The sequence below is a fragment of the Leptidea sinapis genome, chromosome 26 (assembly GCF_905404315.1).
Source record: "Leptidea sinapis chromosome 26, ilLepSina1.1, whole genome shotgun sequence".
NCBI classification, from domain to species: Eukaryota; Metazoa; Arthropoda; class Insecta; order Lepidoptera; family Pieridae; genus Leptidea; species Leptidea sinapis.
The window spans coordinates 12,791,158-12,814,603 of record NC_066290.1 but is presented as its reverse complement, the minus strand read 5'-3'; the positions used below and the strand labels follow the sequence as shown (position 1 = coordinate 12,814,603).

At 37.9% G+C, this 23,446-nt stretch overlaps 1 protein-coding gene across 3 annotated transcripts; it reads right to left on the bottom strand.

Annotated features, from left to right (window-relative positions):
• Positions 1-605: 605 nt before the first annotated feature.
• LOC126972430 (puromycin-sensitive aminopeptidase) lies at positions 606-22,578 on the bottom strand. 3 transcript variants are annotated; one of them, XM_050819162.1, is made up of 12 exons: positions 22,129-22,578; positions 21,076-22,037; positions 19,754-19,943; positions 19,570-19,683; positions 17,080-17,214; positions 11,352-11,444; positions 9,828-9,977; positions 8,437-8,714; positions 6,815-7,034; positions 4,111-4,233; positions 2,760-2,974; positions 606-1,999 (listed from the first exon to the last, which is right to left on the bottom strand). In XM_050819162.1, exons 1-11 carry the CDS (start codon positions 22,492-22,494, stop codon positions 2,762-2,764), a joined length of 2,844 nt encoding a protein of 947 aa, XP_050675119.1. In that variant the 5' UTR covers positions 22,495-22,578; the 3' UTR covers positions 606-1,999; positions 2,760-2,761. The 3 variants fall into 3 exon arrangements, with proteins under 3 accessions (XP_050675119.1, XP_050675122.1, XP_050675120.1); XM_050819165.1 differs by lacking the exons at positions 21,076-22,037; positions 22,129-22,578 and adding an exon at positions 20,342-20,479; XM_050819163.1 differs by lacking the exons at positions 21,076-22,037; positions 22,129-22,578 and adding an exon at positions 20,186-20,335.
• Between the last annotated feature and the right edge of the window lie 868 nt (positions 22,579-23,446).

The following is a 23,446-nucleotide window of genomic DNA, read 5'->3' as shown; positions in this document are numbered from 1 at the left end:
GGCCACACATGGAGTATTGCTGTCATCTCTGGTCTGGCGCACCCCAGGATCACTTGGCGTTGCGTAGAGACGTCGCTTCATTGTGTGTCTTCTACCGTATTTATCACGGGGAGTGTTCCGAAGAGCTGTTTAACCTGATTCCTGCCGCCGAATTCCACCTTCGCACGACACGCCACAAGTTAGGATATCATCCTCACCATCTGGATGTGTCGCGGTCCTCCACAGTGCGGTTTTCAAGCTTTCTTCCACCTACTACAAAGCTGTGGAATGAGCTTCCTTGTGCGGTGTTTCAGGAACGATACGACATGGGTGCCTTCAAAAAAAAGCGCGTACACCTTCCTTAAAGGCCGGCAACGCTCCTGTGATTCCTCTGGTGTTGCAAGAGATTGTGGGCGGCGGTGATCACTTAACAACAGGTGACCCGTACGCTCGTTTGTCCTCCTATTCCATAAAAAAAAAACCGCGGTTTTATTCCACCAAACTTTCTTCTAAGACTAAAATGAAAAAATCAAAATTACAGATTTTGTATAAAATCCCCTATTTTTTAATTTTGATTTTTTTAATTTTAAGTAAAAAGAATAAAAGGACTCGAAAGAAACACACACTTTACAGGTACTTTTGTACGATTTATTACAACACAGTCTTACAATAAACCAAGATAACAAAATAATATGGACATTTAATGTTGGTAACTGCATACATTCTTATAATAACAAGTGTTGAATTACCGAAACAGAACCAAAAATATTCTCTCTGTACCATTCATAAATAGTGAAGTCAATATTTATAGCGTGCCCTAGTATACCGCACAACTATTAAACAAAATTAAGCACCAAACGAAATTACTTAGTATAAATTATTAAGACATTTAATATACATCTGTACAGATCGAATGAACAAATATCTAGTTTCTACAAGCATCATACAAATTAAATGCACCTTGAACATACTTTTGTGACAGTTCAAAAGAAACAAATAATATTTTACCTCTAATTATTAAATTAGTGTATTAATATCTGTAAAGAATTTTTATCGGTATATGAAACCAACATGGTAGAACTATGCAGTGTAATAAATTATTCAGTTTGGTAATATGAAAGACTACAGCATTGTACAATACATAATATAATGATACACATTGCTATATATATTACTAGGTGACCCGACAGACGTTGTTCTGTAGATAATTAAAAAAAAATACTGTTTTATAGGAATTTGCCAATAATATTTCAAAACATCAATAATTATTTCGTAAAAAAATGCTTCCTGTTTTTATAATGAAATTGTTTCACAGCAGAACTGTCAAACCGTGCGTCACTAAATTCTTTCATAGAAAATATGTCCATACAAAACAAATATTGGAAATAAAAAAAATTATGGGTCCCAAATCGAAATAAAATCTATCCTATCTCTAATCTATCGCGGACAAATAACGTGACCCGTAATTCCAGTGTGTGTTTGTTTCCAGCGAACTCCCTAAACTAATGAACGGATTCCAATGGGGATTACTTCATGGAGAGCAGTTTAGTCCAACTTGAGAGATAGGATGGTTTAATTTTGATTTGGGACCCATAATTATTTTTATTTCCAATATTTGTTTCGTGAGGTCATAATATTTTCTATGAGAGAATTTATTGACGCACGGTTTGACAGTTCTGCTGTGAAACAATTTCATATAACAATAGGGAGCATATTTTACGAAATAATTCTTGATGTTTTGAAATATTATTGACAGATTCAAACAGTTTTTTATTTATTATGTACAGAACAACGTCTGTCGGGTCAGCTTGTATGTTATAATTTCTAACAGCTTTTGAAACGTTATCTAGCAATCACGGTGTTATATGTATTAATCTAAATTATAATAATAATATAACAAGTTATTACAAAGCAATGCTTTTTATTATGTCACATGAATAAATAAATCTTATACAAGTTTATTATTGAACTGAACAGAAAGTTGTATTTCGTTGTAGCTTCAGTCTTGTTCACATGATTTCTATAACAAAAAAAATACATGTTTTAATTATTTATATAGTTACTGCAAAGACTTGGATAATGGGTTGTCATACTTAAATAACAAGCCACTACGTAGATTTATGTGTATGTCTGTGACAGTTTCTAGCAAATTCACTTATGTGCCTTTGTACACATATAACGTTATCAGAATTCTATGAAGTTCCAATGTGAATCACCACTGGGGCTATATTTTTTAACTATTCACAATAAAACTATATAATTATAAGATTACTAATTAATTCAACGTATTCCGGCGATCTTACTAGATCGTCAATCAATCTTGAGGGGGGCCTACCAACACTGCGTCTTCTGGTACGTGGTCGCCATTCGGGGACTTTACTGTCCGTCGAGTTGTGTTCTGCCCACTGCCAGTTAAATTTCGCAATCATTTGAGCTATGTAGGTGACTTAGGTTCTCCTACGGATCCCCTGATATAAATAGATTTTATTTAAAAATAAATTGTAACGAGTCAAGTGAAGTGAGCAGCGGGTGTCTGAGAGGTGGCGCTAGTGTAGCGGTGTAAAATGAAAGGCAAGTAGAGGAGGGGAGAGGGGTGGCGAAGTATAATGCCTTGCTCGCGATTAAATTGATTATTCTGTAGTGTTAAAGTGTTGTTAAATAATTCCAAGAGAGTATATTTTAATTATAAAATGTATACATAATACAGTAGTTTGTGTTGGAATTCTGTTTTACAAGCTACTGTCGGACGCCGCCCCCTTGTGTGCCCCAGTGCTACTCACGGCTAGTGGTAGGGCGTCAGGTACGCGGTGGTGGAGGCCAGGTCCCGCCGCAGCCAGGCCGCGTTGAGCCGCACGGTCTCCACGGCCTGCTGCACGCTCCGCTCGGTGCCGGGCGACTTGTGACTGGCGAAGAACTCCTCGATCTCGCGGGCGCTCGCCTCCGATGCGAAGTTCTCCGTCGTGGACTTCACGAGACGCGCCAGCAGAAAACCACCCTGCGGAGTGACATTCAGCGTTAATACACTCACTCGCCGCCATCTTGGTGACGTCAGGCATGTACTCTTAAAAATCACCAATCAAAACATTCGGTTGCATACTAATGACTCTCCGCTGGTGATAATTTGATATATAACTTAGGATATCATCCCCACTGTCCCGATGCGTGGCGGTCCTCCACAGTGCGGTTTTCAAGGAGCTTTTTTCCACGTACTACAAAGCTGTGGAATGAACTTCCTTGTGCGGTGCGTACACCTTCCTTAAAAGCCGCCAACGCTCCTGTGACTCCTCTGGTGTTGCAAGAGAATGTGGGCGGCGGTGATCACTTAACACCAGGTGACCCGTACGCTCGTTTGACCTCCTTTTCCATAAAGAAAAATATAACACGGTTCCCACACCGCTCTTAACGCGAACAAAACATTAATTTTTTTTACTCATGACATGCTTTTTAAATTAATTTCTATGCTCACGGGTAGGACAGGTAGGTAAAACATTCCCGACCTATTATCATTTTTATAACCAGTATATATTTAAGATTACTAACAAGCTAATTAGTAACTCGTGTGATTCATCTATATACTTAAATTAATTTATTCACTGGATTATAAGTTCATATTTGCTTTATTAACTTTGCTCGGGTAATCCAATCACACAACAGTGGCGAGACATTGACAAGTGTCATACTGAGAGTTCGCCATTTCATCGCTATTGTCGTGTTGCTCACATCTATAACTTTGTTTCACTCGAAAATAGTCTAACAACCGCATCGCAACTGATGGCGTATTCTTAGGCCGATCACGTGACCCGGCTGTCACGGGAATAGAATACCAGGCCAGGGATATCTGACCATACCCGTGGGAGGCGGCTCCTTTGCACCGGATGCCGGTTAGATTATGGGTGCCACATTGGCGCTTATTTATGCCGTGAAGCAGTAATGTGTAAGCAATACTGTGTTTTGATCTGAAAGGCGCCGTAGCAAGTAAAATTACTGGTCAAATGACACTTGACATCTTACATCTCAAGGTGACGAGCACAATTATAGTGCTGCTCAGAATTTTTGGGTTTTTCATAAATCCTGAGCGGCACTGAATTATAATGGATTATTAGACTTATTTTCATAAAAAAACAATTATACCTGATATCTGTCCATGAACTCCTGCCAGTGGTCCTTAAAGAACTGCCAGGCGAGGTCGCGTCCGTTCCTGCTGACGGCCACCGAGACGATTACGAACACGGTGTCTTGAGCGCGCACTTCATCCTTCACAATATAATTATAAAATTAAAATATTTTTATTCAAAATAGGATTTTAATTCACTTATTGAACGTCAAAAAACTACCACCCACTGAGAAGAACGGGCGAAAATATGGATTACAATGTAAGGATGCCGGCTAGATTATGAGTACTACAACGGCGCCAATTTCTGTCGTGAAGTAGTAATGTGTAAGCATTACTGTGTTTCGGTCTGAAGGGCGCCGTAGCTAGTGAAATTACTGGGCAAACGAGACTTAACATCTTATGTTTCAAGGTGACGAGCGCAATTGTAGTGCCACTCAGAATTTTTTATAGGTATTTCAAGAATCCTGAGCGGCACTGCATTGTAATGGGCAGAGCGTATCAATTACCATCAGCTAATCCTGCTCGACTCGTCCCCTTTTTTTTTATATGAGAGGAGGCAAGAAGCTCACGGGGTGGGGAGAGGTGAGACAACCGCCCATGGACATCCGCAACAATAGGTGTGTCAAGAAATAAAGAAAAGCCAGCCTTTAAGGCGGGAGTATGCTTATTTCTTGAAGGTCCCTAAGTCGTATCTGTTCGGGAAGACCGCCGCCGGTAGTTGATTCCAAAACGTGGCTGTGCGAGGCAAGAAATTTCGAACAGAACGCGCGGTTGTGGAATGCCAGACGTCTACGTGATGCGGATGGTACTTTGCACGTAATGTCCGATGGTGGAATTCGGCCGCTGGAATCAACCCGAACAACTGCTCTGAGCATTCCCCGTGATAAATGCGGTAAGATGCAGAGAGAACCCACATATCTACGCAATGCTAAAGAATCAAGCCGATCGGAGATGACTTGATCGTCGATGATTCGAGCCGCTCTACGTTGTATGCGGTCAAATGAAAGAAGCTGGTACTGGGGAGCACCCGCCCAGAGGTGAGAACAGTACTCCATGTGAGGCCGAATTTGTTAGTTAAAGTTGCAGGCGGTGGCTTTTAGTGAAGTACTGTCTCGCCTTACTGAGTACACCAAGCTTTTTAGAGGCCAGTTTGGCCTTCTCTTCCAAGTGACCACGGAACTGAACGTCGCTCGATATATCGACGCCAAGTATGCCAATACAGGCTGTGGCAGTTAGAGGAGTGATCTCGAATCGAGGGGATACGACAAAGGGAGACTTTTTAGTGGTGAACGCACAAACTTGTGTCTCCTTGGGGTTGAATTGGACTAAATTTTGTCGGCCCCATTACGAGATTTTGCAAAGCATTGTCTTGCGGGACACCAGCGTTTATGGGTTTTAAGTCAGAGCATGCACCGTAGATAACAACCTTGATGCCCCGATAGGCCAAAAAGCTAGCGATCCATTTGCACAACTTCTCGGGAAGCCCATAAGGATGGCAGTTTCGCTATAGGCGCTTTATGTCACACGCGGTCGAAAGCCTTCGCTATGTCCAAACTCACCGCCAACGCCTCTCCCTTCGACTCAACCGCTTGCGCCCATTTATGGGGGAGGTATGAAAGAAGATCACCAGCTGAGCGACCCTGACGGAAACCGTACTGGCAGTCGCTGATCAGCTTGTGCCCCGGTAGGTATCCCAAGTGCTGATGATGATGATCGACTCCATTACTTTGGAGAAAATGGAGGTAATGGCAATGGGGCGGTAGAGGACGGATCTGAGCGTAGACCTTTCTTAGGGATTGGGTGCACTAAAGCCGCCTTCCATTATTTCGGGACTATGTCTGATGAGTAGACGGGTAAGGACCGGCGCCAGTTTCGGAGCACATGTCCGCAGCACTTTCGGGGGAATGCCATCGGGCTCGCTCAATTTGTGAATGTTCAAGGTGAGAAGCGCTTTAAGCACGGCGCCATGCCGGATTTTTACCTCCGGCATGTATGACTCACACCGCGGAATATGCGGTGGTGGTGCACCTTGGTCATCTAGAGTCGAGTTGGACGCTAAGAGGGAGCCTAGGAGATCAGCTTTCTCTTTCGCGTCATGGGCCATCGAGTCATCATCCCTTTGCAGTGGCGGAATGGCTGGCTGGCAGAAGTTTCCTTGGACAGCCTTGGCGACCAAAACGTACGAGTTCCCGAGCGAAGGCGTGCAAGTCTCCTGCCAATTCTGCCAATGTGTTTCGATTTCGCGTTATCAATAAATCTTTTGTAGGACCTGGAGGCATGATTAAAGTGCTTTTTAAGTTCGCTGGAATCCGCCACTCACCGGACGAAACATAGCGGCATAGCCGCTATTTCACGCCGGTTTCGAGTGGAGGACTGGTATGGTATTTCTCCGGGCGTGCCGGCCTAATTCGGTTGTGTCCGTGAGGACCCAACATTGCACTACAACTCCACTTATTGTCATAATATAATTGCGTATTTTTATACAATCCAATTATTTAATCTAATTCTAGTTACGATTATTGTTATTTTTGGACCACACGGGAAGCACCGCCTTTCAAATAAGAAAAGAATTATCAAAATCTATTGACCCAGCATCGATCGAAAGTTATGAGGTAACAAACATAAAAAAACCATATCGACGAACATATTGAGAACGTCCTTTTTTGATGTCGGTAAAAAAAACCATGGAACGTCTAATGTGGGGCAGTTGGGGACACTCACGGATATGGCGAAGTCCAGCACCCGGTTGAGCAGGTGCGGCTGGGTGACGGCGCCGAGCGCGCGGCTGATGCGGTCCTTCTCCTCGTGCAGGTCGGCGGCGCGGTACAGTTGCAGGAAGCGGTCGAACGTGGGCTCGTCCGCACCGCTCAGCACCGCGCGGTAGCACGCCGAGCGCAGGTCGGCCGGCAGCGGACACGCGCCCGACGAGTGCAGCTCGAACCTGCGCACAGGCACAGTGTGACGATACGAGCAAGCAATATGTAATAAGTAACTCGCCAAGTACTTCGACATAGCACAAATGATTGCGAAACTGAAGTGGCAGTGGGCACGGCACATAGCTCGGGTGACAGATGGCCGTTGGGGCAGTAAGATACTCGAATTGCGACCACGTAACGGAAGGCCTAGTGTTGGTAGGTCCCCACAAGATCATCCCCACCGACGATCTGGTCAAGATCGCAGGAGTAGGTTGGATGAGAGCAGCGTAGGACCGATGGTCTTAGCGATCTTTGGGGGAGGCCTTTGTCCAGCAGCGGACGTCTTCCGGCTGAAATGATGAATATTACACTCAGTCTAACTTTCATCCTTCTCAAATACCATCACTTTCGTCTTTCTTGCATTCACTTTCAAATCTCTCGCTTAAGCAGTCCATCATTTATCGCAAATCATTCGCCAATGATGCAAGAATGACTTGATCGTCGGCGTACAAGAGGCACTCAACAAACAATCCTTCCATATCGATACCACATTGCATTTCTCTCATATTATTCATGCAGCTATCCATGAATAAATTTAATAACTAAGGTAAGAATAGCCAACACTAAGAAGGCTGCATGATACACACCTTTGCCTTTATAAGTTGGGACAATCACTGCTTTCTTCCAATCAATAAGAATACAGAATACAATACAGAAGACTCACTCCGCAAAATAAATTAAAAAAATACGGACTCTTGCGGTCAAACAATAAGATGTAATTCAGATCGCACAGATCTTTTATACAACTACAAATTGCCTCTCTTTATATCGCGAGACTGTAACCTCTTCTAACTACATTAGGGTTGTCTTCTTAACCTAAAACTGTACCTACCTAGTCTGAGATCATCTTCATCTGAGATCTTCTCATCGAAAATAGCTCATTTTTTTTCTACAATATTACTACTTAATCTGGCCACAAAGACTGTAACAATTATAAATAAACAAAATATTACATATGAATTTGGAATGTCATTTTTATATGATTTTTCATTGTGTTTTCTCATTTTGGCGCCAATACAGTGTACAATATTTTGCGAACCGAACTTTTCGGACTTCATCAGAGCTGAAGACTGGACGTCGTCTACTCCCAATCTTAATCCGCCGGATTAGTATTTATGGTCAGTTTTAGAGAGTATTGCTTGCTCTAAACGTGATGATAATTTGGAGTCCCTAAAACAATCCGTACGATTGGCAGTGAAGTATTTTTCCATGATAAGATAACTGGCCTCAACGTTTAAAGGTTGCAGCCAATGGAGAACACTTGGAATAAGCTTTTTATGTTTTAAATTGTTTTATTTTATATCTTTGTGTCAGTATTTAGGTATGACTAGGTATGTAAAAAGAAGTTTTCAGTTCAACAAAACTCACCGCCTCTTTGCTTCGGCAATTGTGTCCGGATCTTCGAACGTAATCATTCTATTTAGAACGAGACTCCTCAGCAGCGTGTCGAGATGGCTCTCCTTCTCCTCCGCGTCCCAGCCCAGCCTCTTGGTCACGTTGGCGAATAGCTTGCGTCCGTAGTTCTTGAGCGGCTTGTCCAGCGCCGTGTGAGAGAACAGCGCGCTCAACTTTGACAGACAGTTCGCGACAGACGACCACACTGTGAAGTTTGTCTCGTTGCTGAAGGCCTCTATCAGCTTTAACGACTGTCGAAAAGTTGTTCAACATATAATACACAAATATCCGGACGACCGAGCCTTGCTCGGATTTTTAGGAATGTACAAAACTTGAACAAAAAAGAAACTAATAGGACATCTGTATTCGAACCGGGGTTTTCTGCTTTCCGATCACCCAATGTCCCAAGTGAGCTATTATAGTCTTGTATATAGTGGCGTAATTAACCTGTGTATTCTAATGTTATTTACTATTTTTTTTATTCTTTGTATGTTAATGGAGAGTCCGTAGCTACTACGTAAGTGGGTACTGGCTAGGAGCCGATCTAATTCCTAGCCAACAGATATATTTGAAGCGTTTAAGCAAAAAGCAATCATATATCGTTAACTTATAATGTCAAAAAATTGTGATAAAACTACATTTTTTAAAGTCGAAACCTAGCTTGATAGATTTATCGTACCAAAAATCCCCTGTCAACTAAAATTTATGAAAATCGTTGGAGCCGTTTCCGAGATTCAGAATATATATTATATACAAGAATTGCTCGTTTCAAGATATAAGATTTAAATTTGTAACCAAAATTTTTGAAGGATGCGGGAGTCGAACACGCAAGCTCTCGGGTTCCGTCCTAGCGCTCTTTCCAGCCAACTGAGCCAACCGTTCCAGTTCAAGAACTCGAACCAAGTCCCGCATCTATATGTGCTATACCCTATTGATAGGTTTTAAGTCAGTGCTAAGTCAAATGTAAGCCACTCGCCACGCGTGACTTTGAGCGGGATAGCTTCGTCTAGAACAAATCGGGTAATAAATCTCAAAGTTATCGGTGTACATACATAAAAAAAATACCGATCGAATTGATAACCTCCTCCTTTTTTAAGTCGATGAAAAAACAAATCGTGAACATATAATACATTGTACCCAAAGACTCTGTTTTTATATTACGTAAAAAGGGGCGTGGTTAACGACAAACCACGCCTTTCGTACAATTTACATTTTGCCTCTGCATAACTGAGAAAGCTATATACATAACCTCAACATAAAAATATGTATGCATCTCGTGCGTGTGTGTGTGATTACCTCAGCATATGTGTGTGTGTGTGTGTGTGTGTGTGTGTGTGTGTGTGTGTGTGTGTGTGTATGCTTACCTCAGCGGTGTGAGTGTGTCCGGCCTGCACGAACGCGAAGCAATCGTCCAGAAGTCCGAGACGGTCAAGTGGCGGCAGTGACCCGTCACGGACTGCGCCCACCAGCCGCTCCAACATTCCACTCTCGTATTGAGTACGGTAGTAGCCCACCTAAACAAAATCCACAATTACAACATCACATGCATATGATTGAAGAAGACGGAAGACGCGGTGTTGGAAGGTCCCCCACAAGATGGACCGACGATCTGGTCAAGATCGCCGGAATACGTTGAATGAGGGCAAGGCAGGACCGATCGTCGTGAAAAAAAATTTGGGGGCGGCCTTTGTCCAGCAGTAGACGCCTTCCGGCTGATGATGGTGATGCATATGATTTAAGTACCTAACGATGATTTTAATCATCTTTTCTGACCAAAAGGACCACAGTCTGAATATGGGTCGTTCTCCCGCTTCTTACGATAACCACATCACGGACTTGAACTCGATTTCTTGTAATTATGAAGACCTCGGCTTTACTTCCTACTTCGCAGTACTTCGCCACCATTAGGTTCAATTCCTGGACGATGTGCTTATCGTCGATGATTCCCAAAATAATGTGTAAGATAGAAAAATGTATTTGCAATACGATAAAAAGCAGTGATATTATGAAAAATAAAAATATTTCATTCACAAACACCCATTCAATATTAAGCCAATTTCCTAATTAGTTTCTTAATTATAGTTAACATTGTTATCCCCATATACTTTCCTATGTGTGCACTCTTGGCCGAAGTTTATATGTCTGATGGGCATCCCCCTTTTGTTTACAAATTTAATTTGTATAATTATTAATCCCAGAAGTGAGAAATATCACTTTAAAATAACTAAATGTTTACCTTTAATTAAATTTTACAGAAAAGGAGCTCGTAATCTTAGATTTAGCTTTGGTCTCCACTGCGCTCCAACTAGATACCGAAAGAGTAGTAGCAAAGTGCGGCAACTAATAGTACGCCCAAGTGGTTGTACTCCAGCCAGTCTCGAACAATGTGTGAAGTTGATGTGCCACATGTTCTGTTGAATTTTGCTAATAACGAAAACTAAAATGATGTGTTGCGTAGTAAAACTTTGACAAAATAATACTACAAGAAATAAGAAAGACACTGGGATCTCATATCATCAGAAAGTATTTTGTATTTTATTAATTTCAATGTAAAAAACACGAAGCGTATGTTACAAAATTTGAAATATGACATTGAGTGTCAAGATGCCACGAACACAAGCATATAATTGTTGCCGTAATAAAAAGCTATTGATCTTAGGTAGTGTGGTATCTAGTTGGATTGCAGCGGAGACCCATCCTTAATCTAAGGTCGCAATATTTTTAAAAGGTAATAATATAAACAAAGAACATTGTAGCAAATGCACACATAAAAACTCTTCTGATAATCACAGAAATGAAATAATCACAAAAATTGTCTAAAATGAAGTCAATAACAATTTAAAAAGCTACGGTGAATTTAATCATAAATTGTTGTTTAAAATACTCACAGTTCCAGGATTGAGCTTAACCCAAGAATTCTCTGATACATCTTCTAGCACCACCTCTTGCGTTCTCTTATCCAGGACCGTTGATAATGCCACCTAAACACATGATACATTTTAATAATAGCCATTTTATGTCCTTCAACTGACCTTTCTTATCAAATTAAAGATGTTTTAAAGTAGCCTAATGCTAGAAGTACTGTATACATACTAACTCACGGACGAGTAAAAAAATAAGGATTCCGTGTCACCTAACATAACAGTGACGCATTAAAACAAGCCAGCTAACGTGTAAATACACAGCCCTACACACACTTACACAAATATGAGCCGATCAGCCGTCATTATGACATCTGCCATGGTTTATGACGGATCAGTTTACGTCGCATTAAATTATTTTAAAATGCTGCGGTGTATTGAGAAATTGTGTAAAAGAAATGATAGGACACAATAAGAATGTCAAGGAATTATCTTTTACAGACATAATAGTTTTTATTACACTATTTTATGGTATTTTCATAATACAAATTAATTCGATTTTTGGGACACAAAACCTCCGCTACGCGTAATAGTAACATCCGGTGTGACCGGAAAATAAACGGGGACTTCGCCCGAGAAATAGGGTAATCCATTTAATGGTGTTCTAAGTACATAGATCATTATGTGTTTCAAGATGCAAAGATTTATGATCAGGTCTGTCTTTACCAACATTTTTGAAAGTAGAGTGGAACACTACTTCAATACGAGTATCGTTCCCATCTTTGATCTGGTACATTTCAGTATCAGTTCTAAACATTAAATCGCATGCAACGCAGAGCTACTCGAATTGTCGGGGATTTAGTAATCTGTCAAAATTTCTATCACATGTGTATTTACTTACGTTTAAAGATATTTATTTCTCATTAAAAACATAATATTGTCACTTACATGAGAACATAAAAATATGATGTAATAATTTATCCGCCGTTCTTTAGATGTTCAGTACATACATATTACACATTATAGTACTTATTCTTCTTCACAAAATTTAAGATTACACACTTTTACAGGGCACTGTCACATAACAAACAATTTCAGACATGTGTTTTATAAAAACTTTGAAACAATATAGTCTGATAGCTCACGTTTAAATGTTTTTAGTGACCTAATCTTTTTGAGAGATGAAGGTAGACTATTAAAAAGTTGTGCGCCCTCGTAAATAAACATACGCTTGCCGTAATTTGTTCTTGTCTTAGGTAGTATCAAGTAGCTGGCTCGTCTCGTGCTGCGTTTAGACGCATGTTTAGTTACTTAACAACCAAATCACTATAAGGCACATTTATTTGTTCTCTAAAAATGTACTTATTTGATACCACGTCAGTGACAAACAAACGAATTTAGAAATGTTACGTAAAATATGTTCGTCATTTTTATAGCAGTTAAAACAATGGCACAGGAATCAAACCCCCAATCCTTACTTTCAAGGTGTTGATGTTTTTTATGTAATTTATTTATTAACTCATACTATGCCTGCAATATTTATTTTTATTTTAGGAAACAATCTGACTAACAGAAATTAAAAAATCGGAGTTAAAAGTAATGTGGCTATATAAATAATACTATGACTAATAACGGGACATAATTTGTGTTAGCTGGTATCCCCCGTAACTGCACACACACTAGCATAAAGGTGCTTCACTTGTTAATATCACGGCGCGGAGTCCTTATTTTTTTACTCGTCCGTGTGCTCACTAGCAAAATAGTGTATTCATACATTTTAAATAACTTATTATCATGTAGTCCTCTACATGACAATAAATAATATATTGTTACGTGTCAGGACTAAGGGTTCTGAAACATCATATAATTCCGCTAGTAAATTAGTTCACGTAACAGCAATCACAGTAATACCACAATACAGTAATAGAACAGAAGGCCTCAACTTTTAATTAGCGATTCAATTCCGATGCAGTTCACTTTAGGTACCTACACTGAATAGCTAAGATTCGTACCATGAAGTGCCTTTAACTGAAGGCGTTTGAATCGCTCAGGCAAGAATGAACGAAAGATATTTGTCTGTAGTCCGCGGTGTGAGATAGAAATGACGCAATACAGTCGTTGCATAAGTCTGTCTCTCTTACTCGAACAATATGCGTTGCGTTTTGGAACCTAAAATGATATGATTTAGTAGAAATTACTACAAATACATTTTAAAATTGCGCTTTATAGCGTCCAATTATAAACTATTAAGCCCCGTTCAGTACTTATTAAATATTAGTAATATATATATATATTCACACTACAGCGCCCGAATCGACGCACGCACACATACACACGATTTACACAGAGACAAGACAAAACTATTGAGTGCCACGCCAAACTCCGCCGAGACTGGTCAATAAATTTCAAGGAACCGCTGGGTTACACTAAAGTTCTATTACCAGCCTAGCGAAATTCTCTAAGAATAAGCGATTCACTCGATTGTATGGAACGTGCTGTCATTGACAGATAATCAAATGGTGGTTATAATCTTATAAACAAAGGAGATCAACTACGTTTTAAGTAACTGTTCACTTTCAAACTTTGCCGGATTATACTTCGTGGCCAATCGCCATGCTGTAATTACTAACTACTATTTCAAACTTATGTCAAATGACTGCACGTTTCATACTAATCTAAATTTCAATTTTTACTTAAGCAGTCCCGCCTCTTTTTACGTAGTATTTACATCCTCTTTGTCTATTACTGTATTGTGGTTATTCTATTATACTCCTTACTATATAGTAAGATTGGTACATACCAATAACAATCTAGTACTTGTAATAGATATTTAGAATGTGGGTTTAATAGTATCACATGAGTGTTTTAATACCTAGTTATCAACAGTTGCATACAAGACTTTATCTACACCCATAATATGAATCCTCTATAAAAGATTCTGAAACAGTTAGCTTATTGCCAACATTAAAAAGCCAGTCCTAGTAACCATTACATCATCCAGAGTGATTACAACACTCGTTGTAATGAAATTCAGTACAACACTCGTTTGGATGATGTAATTGTTAAATGGTAGTAAGCTAACTGTTTCAGAATCTTTAATAGAGGATTTAAAGCAAGGATGTAGATAAACTTGTTAAAGGTACACAGAATGTTCACTTTATCGCTCAATTAGTGAATGAGTCCAACGAACTATGTCTTTATACAATTAAGGATTATTCTCAAATGTACTCTAACAGTATAGGTAGGTAGTAACAAGAAAGCTACATACTGGAATTGAAAATACATATACAGTTTTATTTTATTATTGTACTAATCTTCCGCAAGAATTAATTAGTAATAAGTTTAGGCTTATCGGTTGATTAGATAGTCTAATTTACCATGATTCAATGCCAAATTTACATCAAATTAGCACTAACCACTAATAATTATAATAAAAAACTTATTATCAACAAAATTGTACTATTTCAAAAGTGAATTTTACTACTTTGCCATTTCTACCTTGATAGATTTGAGTTCTATAACTCTCGCGAACATTCGAGATGAGATGGCTCGTAACAACTTATATACGTACTTCACGAATATGAGAAAAATGAAAATGGTTACAAATTACATAATAAAAAGAAGAAAAAGAATTACGTGGCTATCTTTTTTCACAAATAGTTCATCACGAGCATTGTAGGTTGATGTCGAGTTTTTTGATAATACAGTTAAGTCACACTGGCACATTTTATGAACTGTAGTTTTTTTGCTTGAGATATTTTCATTCTGTTTGCATAAAAAATACTGAGATAATACGAAAAAAAACCGCTCTGGAGTCGGACTTGCCCATCAGGGGTTCCGTACAATTTATTTAATGATTTAATTACAAATGTAGTTTTCAGATATTTTCCTATACTTGTGTAAGACTTTTTATTCTTATTACTTATCTTATTACAAATTTTATAGTTCTAGGTCCACGGAAAATACCCACAAATAGTTTATTATAAAATATAACACAGTCCATTTTAAAAGATATATAAATTTTTCGGAGCTTAGTAGATGGTTATATTTTATAACATTTTGAAAATATCACCTCAGACCAATATATTTCGCATGACTATGTATTCGTCTTACGTATTTTTTCAATATTATATAAGTTTGAATATTTAAAAGATAAACATTGATAACTAAAAGTTCTATTTGGAACTTAAAACATTGATATAAGTTCACGGACTTGAGGCAGACGCATCCTCCAATTCTCCCCAGTAATTTTGATAATGTCATATTTCCAATATGGGCTAATCTGGTCTATTTGGTGTATCTATGTATAATTACTATCCTTAAATGGACGTGTGGTTTGTCAGTTCCAGCCTAAGTCTGAGATCTATGTACCATGCTAAATTTTTTTTTATGGACAAGGCGGACACACGAGCGTACGGGTCACCTGGTGTTAAGTGATCACCGCCGCCCAGTTTCTCTCGCAACACCAGAGGAATCACAGCGTTGCCGGCCTTGTAGGAAAGTGTACGCGCTGTTATTGAAGGTACCCCTGTTGTATCGTCCCGGAAACACCGCACAAGGAAGCTCATTCCTTGATCGTGGGGATGATATTCTCATTTGCGTGATGTCGTGCGAAGGTGGCAGGAATCAGGTGAAACAGCTCTTCGGAACACTCCCCATGACCAATGCGGTAGAAGACACACAGGAGAGCGACGTCTCTATGCAACGCCAAGTGATCCAGCTGTTCACAGAGCACTGGGTCCCCGAAAATTCGAGCTGCTGTGTTGCACGCGATCAAATGGATCGAGCTGATACTGGGGTGCACCAGACCAGAGATTTTATATTATTTTATTTTATTTTATTAGGAAAACAAACAGTACTACATGACATAAATAGGTTACAAAAAATATACATCTATTAACCATTTACAGTTTTCGCATACAAGAGACTATAAGCGTGTTACAAATAATTAACAAAAATACAAAAAAAGATCAAAAAGTAATACAATAAAAGTATATAGATATAAATACACGAAGACAAATTGAATGGATATTATAGTATTCAGGTATTTAGTAATCAAGAGAACACACACTCATCCAACGCCTCGTTAATGTACCTCTTAACGCGTTTGGTGACGTATTGAATATATCGAAATCTGGCAAGTCTACTGATATCTGATTTATTCCTTGTAGATATAGATAGATAGATTCCTGGTAGATATAGAGATGACAGCAATATTCCACATGTGGCCGGACCTGCGCTTTGTACAGCGCTAGAATGTGGGCCGGCTTGAAGTATTGCCGTGCTCTATTTATGACGCCCAGTTTCTTCGAAGCCAATTGGCTTTGCCTTCCAGATGGCCACTTTGCTCAGACTAACGTAAAACTATGCTGAGGATGTTCAAAAGCGAACTTAACTTTTGCATTGGGCAGTCTTGGCTTAAATTCTGCACAATTTCAGCTGCCAAATGACTATAAAAACAAAATCAGGGATTATGCTAACGCAGCCTGAAAGTCCCCTTGTACTTCAAGTGTTTCAATGTCAACAAAATATTTTAGCCATTCTGACAAACACATATGGAAAAACAGAACATTGACATGGTTTATTGAATTATTCTGATTTATATCACTGTGATTATTTCAACTGTGACAAGGTCAAGAACAATTGCTATATTATTTTATCCAGCTAAAATCTGCGAGATATCCTTGAGAATGTAGGTCAGTGTTATATCAATGACAATTCATATGAGATGATAATAAATATATATAATTTATACCTTTGAGGGTTGCTCCTGTGTTGATATAGTTATAGGGACCATCCATATTGTGTCATCGCCCTGGCTGCCGTCAGCACAGAATTTCTGTTGCATCAATTTAAGGACACGATTTGATCCCCTTTGCTCTGAGCTAACCTGAAAAAAGTTAGAGTTTTCGATAAACCTTTTTGGATTATTGCATAGATACAGCACCTTTAATCGATTCATTCATTTAATACGGACACCATCGCGGGAATAGTCAGGGTAAGCTTCCCTAGGACCCAAAAACGTCGCAATCTGATGAAAACTCGATTTTCGAAAAACGGGGTAAAACTTCTCGTACCGGGAAGTTTAAAATAAGTTTACATTAAAACACTTATTATTACCACGGACTAGCAAAAAAATAAGGACTCCGAGTCACTTTACATAACAGTGAGGCACCAAAACAAGCCGGTAAACGTGTAAATACATAGCCCCACGCATACACTTACACTAATACAAGCCGATCGGCCACCATAATGAGATTTGCCATCGTCTGTGACAGATCAGTTTGCGTCACAATAAAATATTTTATAAAATGCCGTCGTGCGTTGTGAAAAAGTGTAAAAACAATAATATAAAATTATTTGTGCATACATGATTATTTAAGGGAGACAAAATTGTGTCACTGGTATACCCCGTAACCGCACACACACTAGCATAACGGTGCTTCACTTGCTAATATCACGGCGCGCAGTCTTTCTTTTTTTTACTAGTCCGTGTGTAGTTCTATTTTTAGTATCTATCATATTGTTTTCTATTAATAATATACATTATAATAATGATGTAAGCTTGTATGTACTTATGTGTATTGGGTTTAAATAATAAATTAAACCATGAACCTTAGATAATTTATATGTCTAGATAGAGAGAGCCAAGCCTAGTTGCTAGACAACCGATGAAAACAGGCCAGGTTTATTACTTTAGTGTGCGTGACAAGCTACGTCTTACACTAGCGATTTGTATGTAACACTTTGTGTTAGCGTGCATGCATTTGTCAAAATAGAGGTTACTGTCAAATTAAATTTTTTTCTACGTTTTCACAGCTGTCTAAATAGTTAATGATCTAAGACATGAAATTTCAAAAAAAACTGTTATTTATATTATATTTATAACACTAGCTGACCCAGCAAACGTTGTATTGCCGATATTAAAATCGCGATACAAAAATTACTGTTGATCGTAGATGGGTGAAAATTTGAAGTTGTATGTATTTTTTAATGCTGACTCATAATCAAACAAATTTAAAAAAAATGTCAAAAAAAAATTTAGCCTTAACATTTAGGGGGATGAAAAATAGATGTTGTCCGATTCTCAGACGTACCCAACATGCGCTCAAAATTTCATGAGAATCGATCAAGCCGTTCCGAAGGAGTTTAACTACAAACACCGCGACATGAGAATTTTATATATTAGATAAGAACAGGATAGAAGCAATGAATTAATATATATATATATATATTAATAAATTATTTCCTACTTAGAAATTCACTGAATGTGTCTCCATATCTGATAACAAAGAGCTCTTTACATACACACTATCATAACAATAGAATAATTAAATACAAAACAAATAGAACAATGGAGTCAGGAATATTTTAAGACTACTTTATATATGTCATATAAGTATATAACACAAAAGTAACAGGTTGAAGTTGGTTCCTAAAATTTGCTAATGTTTGTGTCATTCGTTATTTTTTTTTCTTGGTTTCTTCGTCCATTATTAGGACAGGCAAAGGGTTCAAGCCCATACATTCGTATTCATTATTTAATAGTTAATTGTCAAAGCCATCTTTGCAAGATTTTTACAAAATTGTTCTTTCTAAAAACGTAGAATAGCATGATGAATAAATCATTTTAATTATTTTTGCTTCTTTTTTTATGATAAGATGATGAGACGAGCAGGACATTTACCTGGTGGTAGGTAATACATCCTGCCCGATATAATGCAGGTCACTCAGGCTATTCGGCAAAAAAATTCACAACATTTTATTCATGTATTAATCCTAGATGTGAGGGTTATCACTTTAAAAACATAAATACTTTAAAAACAAAAACATAAATTGTTTAGATTTACAAGAGCGACATCTCAAGTCAATTTCCTAATATGCAAATATTGGGGTTGAGCAGGTTATCAACTGTAAAGTAGATCGTGTAGATGAAGCCACAACCTGAGAGTTGAACATTACCAACTGTAAGGTAGATCCTGTAGATGAAGCCACAACCTGAGAGTTGAACAAAGCTTACAAGATTTTTATGACAAAATGTCACTCGAACGGTTGGCTCAGTATGGAGAGCACTGGCACGGAACGCGGGTTGGGAACAACGGTCGTGGGTTTGAGTCGGTTAATATAAAATAATTTTGATTTACCTACTAACATAAGTCTTTCAAGTAAAACATTAGTAACAGAAATGGATCTGATCCGAAATAAATGTTTTATTTTATTATTATAATATGAATAAATAATCTACCTGCACCATAGGGAATCCCATTTGCTTGGTCCATGTTGACATCACTTCGCCAACAGGCTTGTTGGACGCTTCTTCCAATGCAGCCCATAAGTCTTCGGTGAATGTGTTTTTGTACTAGAATAAATGAAATATAATAATAAACACTATTCATACATCTACACTAGGTATAATGAATGAGTATTACCTGATGACGTGTTAGGTAAATATTCATACCCTTACGGAAATCATCATCTCCAATATATCTATGTAACATTCTAATAACGGAAGCTCCCTTGTTGTATGATATATCATCAAAAATTTCATCTATTTCTGATGGGTGGCCAACTGGCACTTCAATTGGATGTGAATTCTTTAGGCAATCCAATTCTAAAGCTCTGAAAAATTAAAATGTTTTACTAAGAAAACCTACAAGAATTATAATAAAACTTTTCTTTTCTCTCTAACTTTTTGTATGAATAAATAATGGAATTGGCGCGATGAGACTAGACATTAGAAATGTCTACATTTTTCTTTCTAAGATATTTTTGGCAGTGGCATAATTGACAGCCCCCTGTTCATGGTGGCAGTGGAAACGGCTGCACATGTACTTTTGCATTGTCTAGGTGTAGCGACTTACCAGGCACCCTGAACACACTCCAGGAAGTTTTTAGGATGGAGAGGAGGTTGCTAAGGTTCTGCAAGAGCTTGGGTGGCAGGAATAACAAATATATTCCCACACACAAAATAGGTGCACAGTCATTGAGTTGCGGAATTTAGTCTGTTTATACCATACCAAAATTGTTAAAAGTAGCATAGTATTGAAAAGAATTAGCTGTTAACTGTATATTTGTATATGACTGGGATAACTTGATCTACACAATGAAGCACACCACATATATAGGTGATGTGATATTGTAATATATTTTAGTAAACATAACACTTGTAAGACACTCAAGGTGATCTAGAAGATGATATGCAATTTTTTAAATAAAACCTGTTAAAATTTCAAAGCAGAACTGCATTATTGGCAACATTCCAAAAGCAACATTGATGAGTATGCATTATTTGACCAAGTTCTCCGAAAATAGTTTTGCATTTATAACATTATTACGCTAATAGAATATTATTTTGAAATTGAGACATGATAATAGTAGCATGATACAACAGAAAATTAAGCAGACCAACATACACTATAACAAAAAACAATTCAAACATACTTTCAAAGTAAAAATGGCAATGTTTTAAGTTTATTTACAATATTTTACAAGAAAATAAACTTGTCCATCTTAAATTACATATAAATCAAAAAATGGTGTTTATTTTCTCCAAGTTAATTTAAAATTTACTTTTTCATGTCAAGCACTACTACCACTTTGGAAACAAATGGCACAAGAAACTATCATCCTTTTTTTTGTAAGTATCTAAAATAATTCCTAACAACAGTAACATAATAATGGTTTATTTAAATTTGAAAGACCTATATTGAATATAAAATCATGTATATTAATTTGTAAAGAATCTACTCACCTAATATATGTTTCAGTCACAAATTGAGTCCATATATCATATTCTGGAAACAGATGGTTCACACACAGGAATTCAACAAATGAAGCATAGCCCTCATTCAACCAGAGATGTGTCCACCACTCCATTGTTACAAGATTCCCAAACCATTGGTGTGCCAGTTCATGACCCACTACTAAAGCAATCCACTGCCTTCTAACAGCTGATGTATGCTCCTCATCAACCAATAGACATGTTTCTCTATATGTTACTAACCCCCAATTTTCCATAGCACCTGCAGAAAAATCTGCTATTGCTATCAAGTCTATCTTAGGCAATGGGTATGCAATATTAAAATAGTCTTTATAATAAGGGAGAACTTTGGCAGCCACCTCAAGTGCAAATAACCCTTGTTTACTTTTACCAACTGGAGTATAAACACGCACAAGAACCCCGTCATTTGATTTTTTCTCAACATAATCATACTCTCCTACCACAACAGCAACAAGATATGTGGACATAATTGGTGTTGTATCAAATCTCATTATTTTCTTATTTCCAGTTATTTTCTCCTCCTTAGCTGGCATGTTTGATAAAGCAACTCTGTCAGCAGGTACTTCTAATGTTATATCGAATGTGGCTTTGATAGCAGGCTCGTCCCAGCATGGGAAACATCGCCTCGCATCCGTGGCTTCAAACTGAGTTACAGCAGCATAACGCTCTTCTCCGCTGGGTGTTAAGTATTTGCTTCTGTACAGCCCTTTCATTTTATCATTTATTTCTCCAGTAAAGTCACAGTAGAGTACCGCATTTCCTTCAGGCAATGACTTTTCAAACACGATAGTAGCAGTCTCTGTATCAGCATCAAGACGCACCTCGACTGGATTAAATGTCGTGTTGGATCCACTTTCCTCATACTGAAGCTTAACATTTTTCAATTCCAAGTCTAAACTATTTAGCTTGATTTCTTTGGTAGAGGTATCGATCTGAAACGAAACTCATTGTTGTTACAATCATACGTGACATCACATGGAAAATAGACGTTCGCAACAACATTATGTTGAAATTGCCTCTTACCGATACTTTCACTCTTGTAGTGCCCGTAAATGTAAGTTTCTCGAGATTTGGAACTAAATGTAACTCGTAATGCTTTGGTGAAACATTTTTAGGGAGTCGTTCAAACGGTTTGTTTTCTGGCATCGTCACTTTTTCTTTCAATATCGTATATGTGGGCCGCACACAAGAGAAATACCGTAATGACCGAGTGACAGAGTGAACTCGCGCACCGATCGCGCCCGCACTACGAACATGCACCCCCCTCTTTCGCCTTAATCCACTCGCCACGTAACGGTACCCGCTACGTAATGAATGACAAAATAAACTACAATTATTGTTGCTGATACAAGCGTTGAAATTTAAAGCGCGAATTATTTGTAGCGACATGGGATAATGAAAAAAAAACGTGCGAAACTTAATACTTGTAGTGTAATTAGATATGCTATTTCAGTTTCTCTAACGGTAGTTGCTAGATAACTAGGTATTAAGCACTCAATTTTATTTTGTATTTATTTCAATAATTGTCAATTTGTGTAACATATTATTTTTTATCAGATGTGGAATGGCTTCGGCTTGGATATACTTATTTTAATTATTTAATAGTTAAATTGGTAATTGAAAAAGTAAAAAGAGTAGATCTATAGGTACTATTCTTCTCAACGTTTTTAAACTAGGATGAAGTTTATACCTGGATATGTCATATGATAAGCGACTATTGACACCATGTACAATAATTGTATCTTAGAAAGTTAGAATATTAGTGACATTATTCTAAGCCATACATGAATGAGATCACAACTTACAAAAACTGAATAAAAAGAACGACAACAATATTTACATTTTGTGTCTTTGTAGTCTAGTAAAAATATTGATATAATAAGATCCTGTTAATAAGTGAAAATTAGACAACATTAGAAATAATATGTATAAATGTTAATTACTATCGCCATAACCAGTTCATTATTATGCAATCAAAACAGTAGTTTAGTAACTTTCTTGGAACACAAGCCAAGCTTATTCACCATGATATACTGCTGTTTAATTTGTTATTTGCCCGGATTAATATATAATTTATTGTCCCTTCCGAGTACTCGCACATCACAAGTCCAGTTGATATTGCGTCCTAGTCACGGTAATGTTATCTAACAGTAATTTATCTTCATACAAATGGCCGTAATTGCATCAAACGTATAATATATATTTTAGCGTTACGAATTGCCCAAATCTTCTTACCATTATTGTCTGGTTTAGAAAAATAAATGCAGCTTTTTCCCTTATTGAAGTCAATATTTTATCTTTATCATCCCTATTTTGTCGTAGGTACTACTACGTAACACGT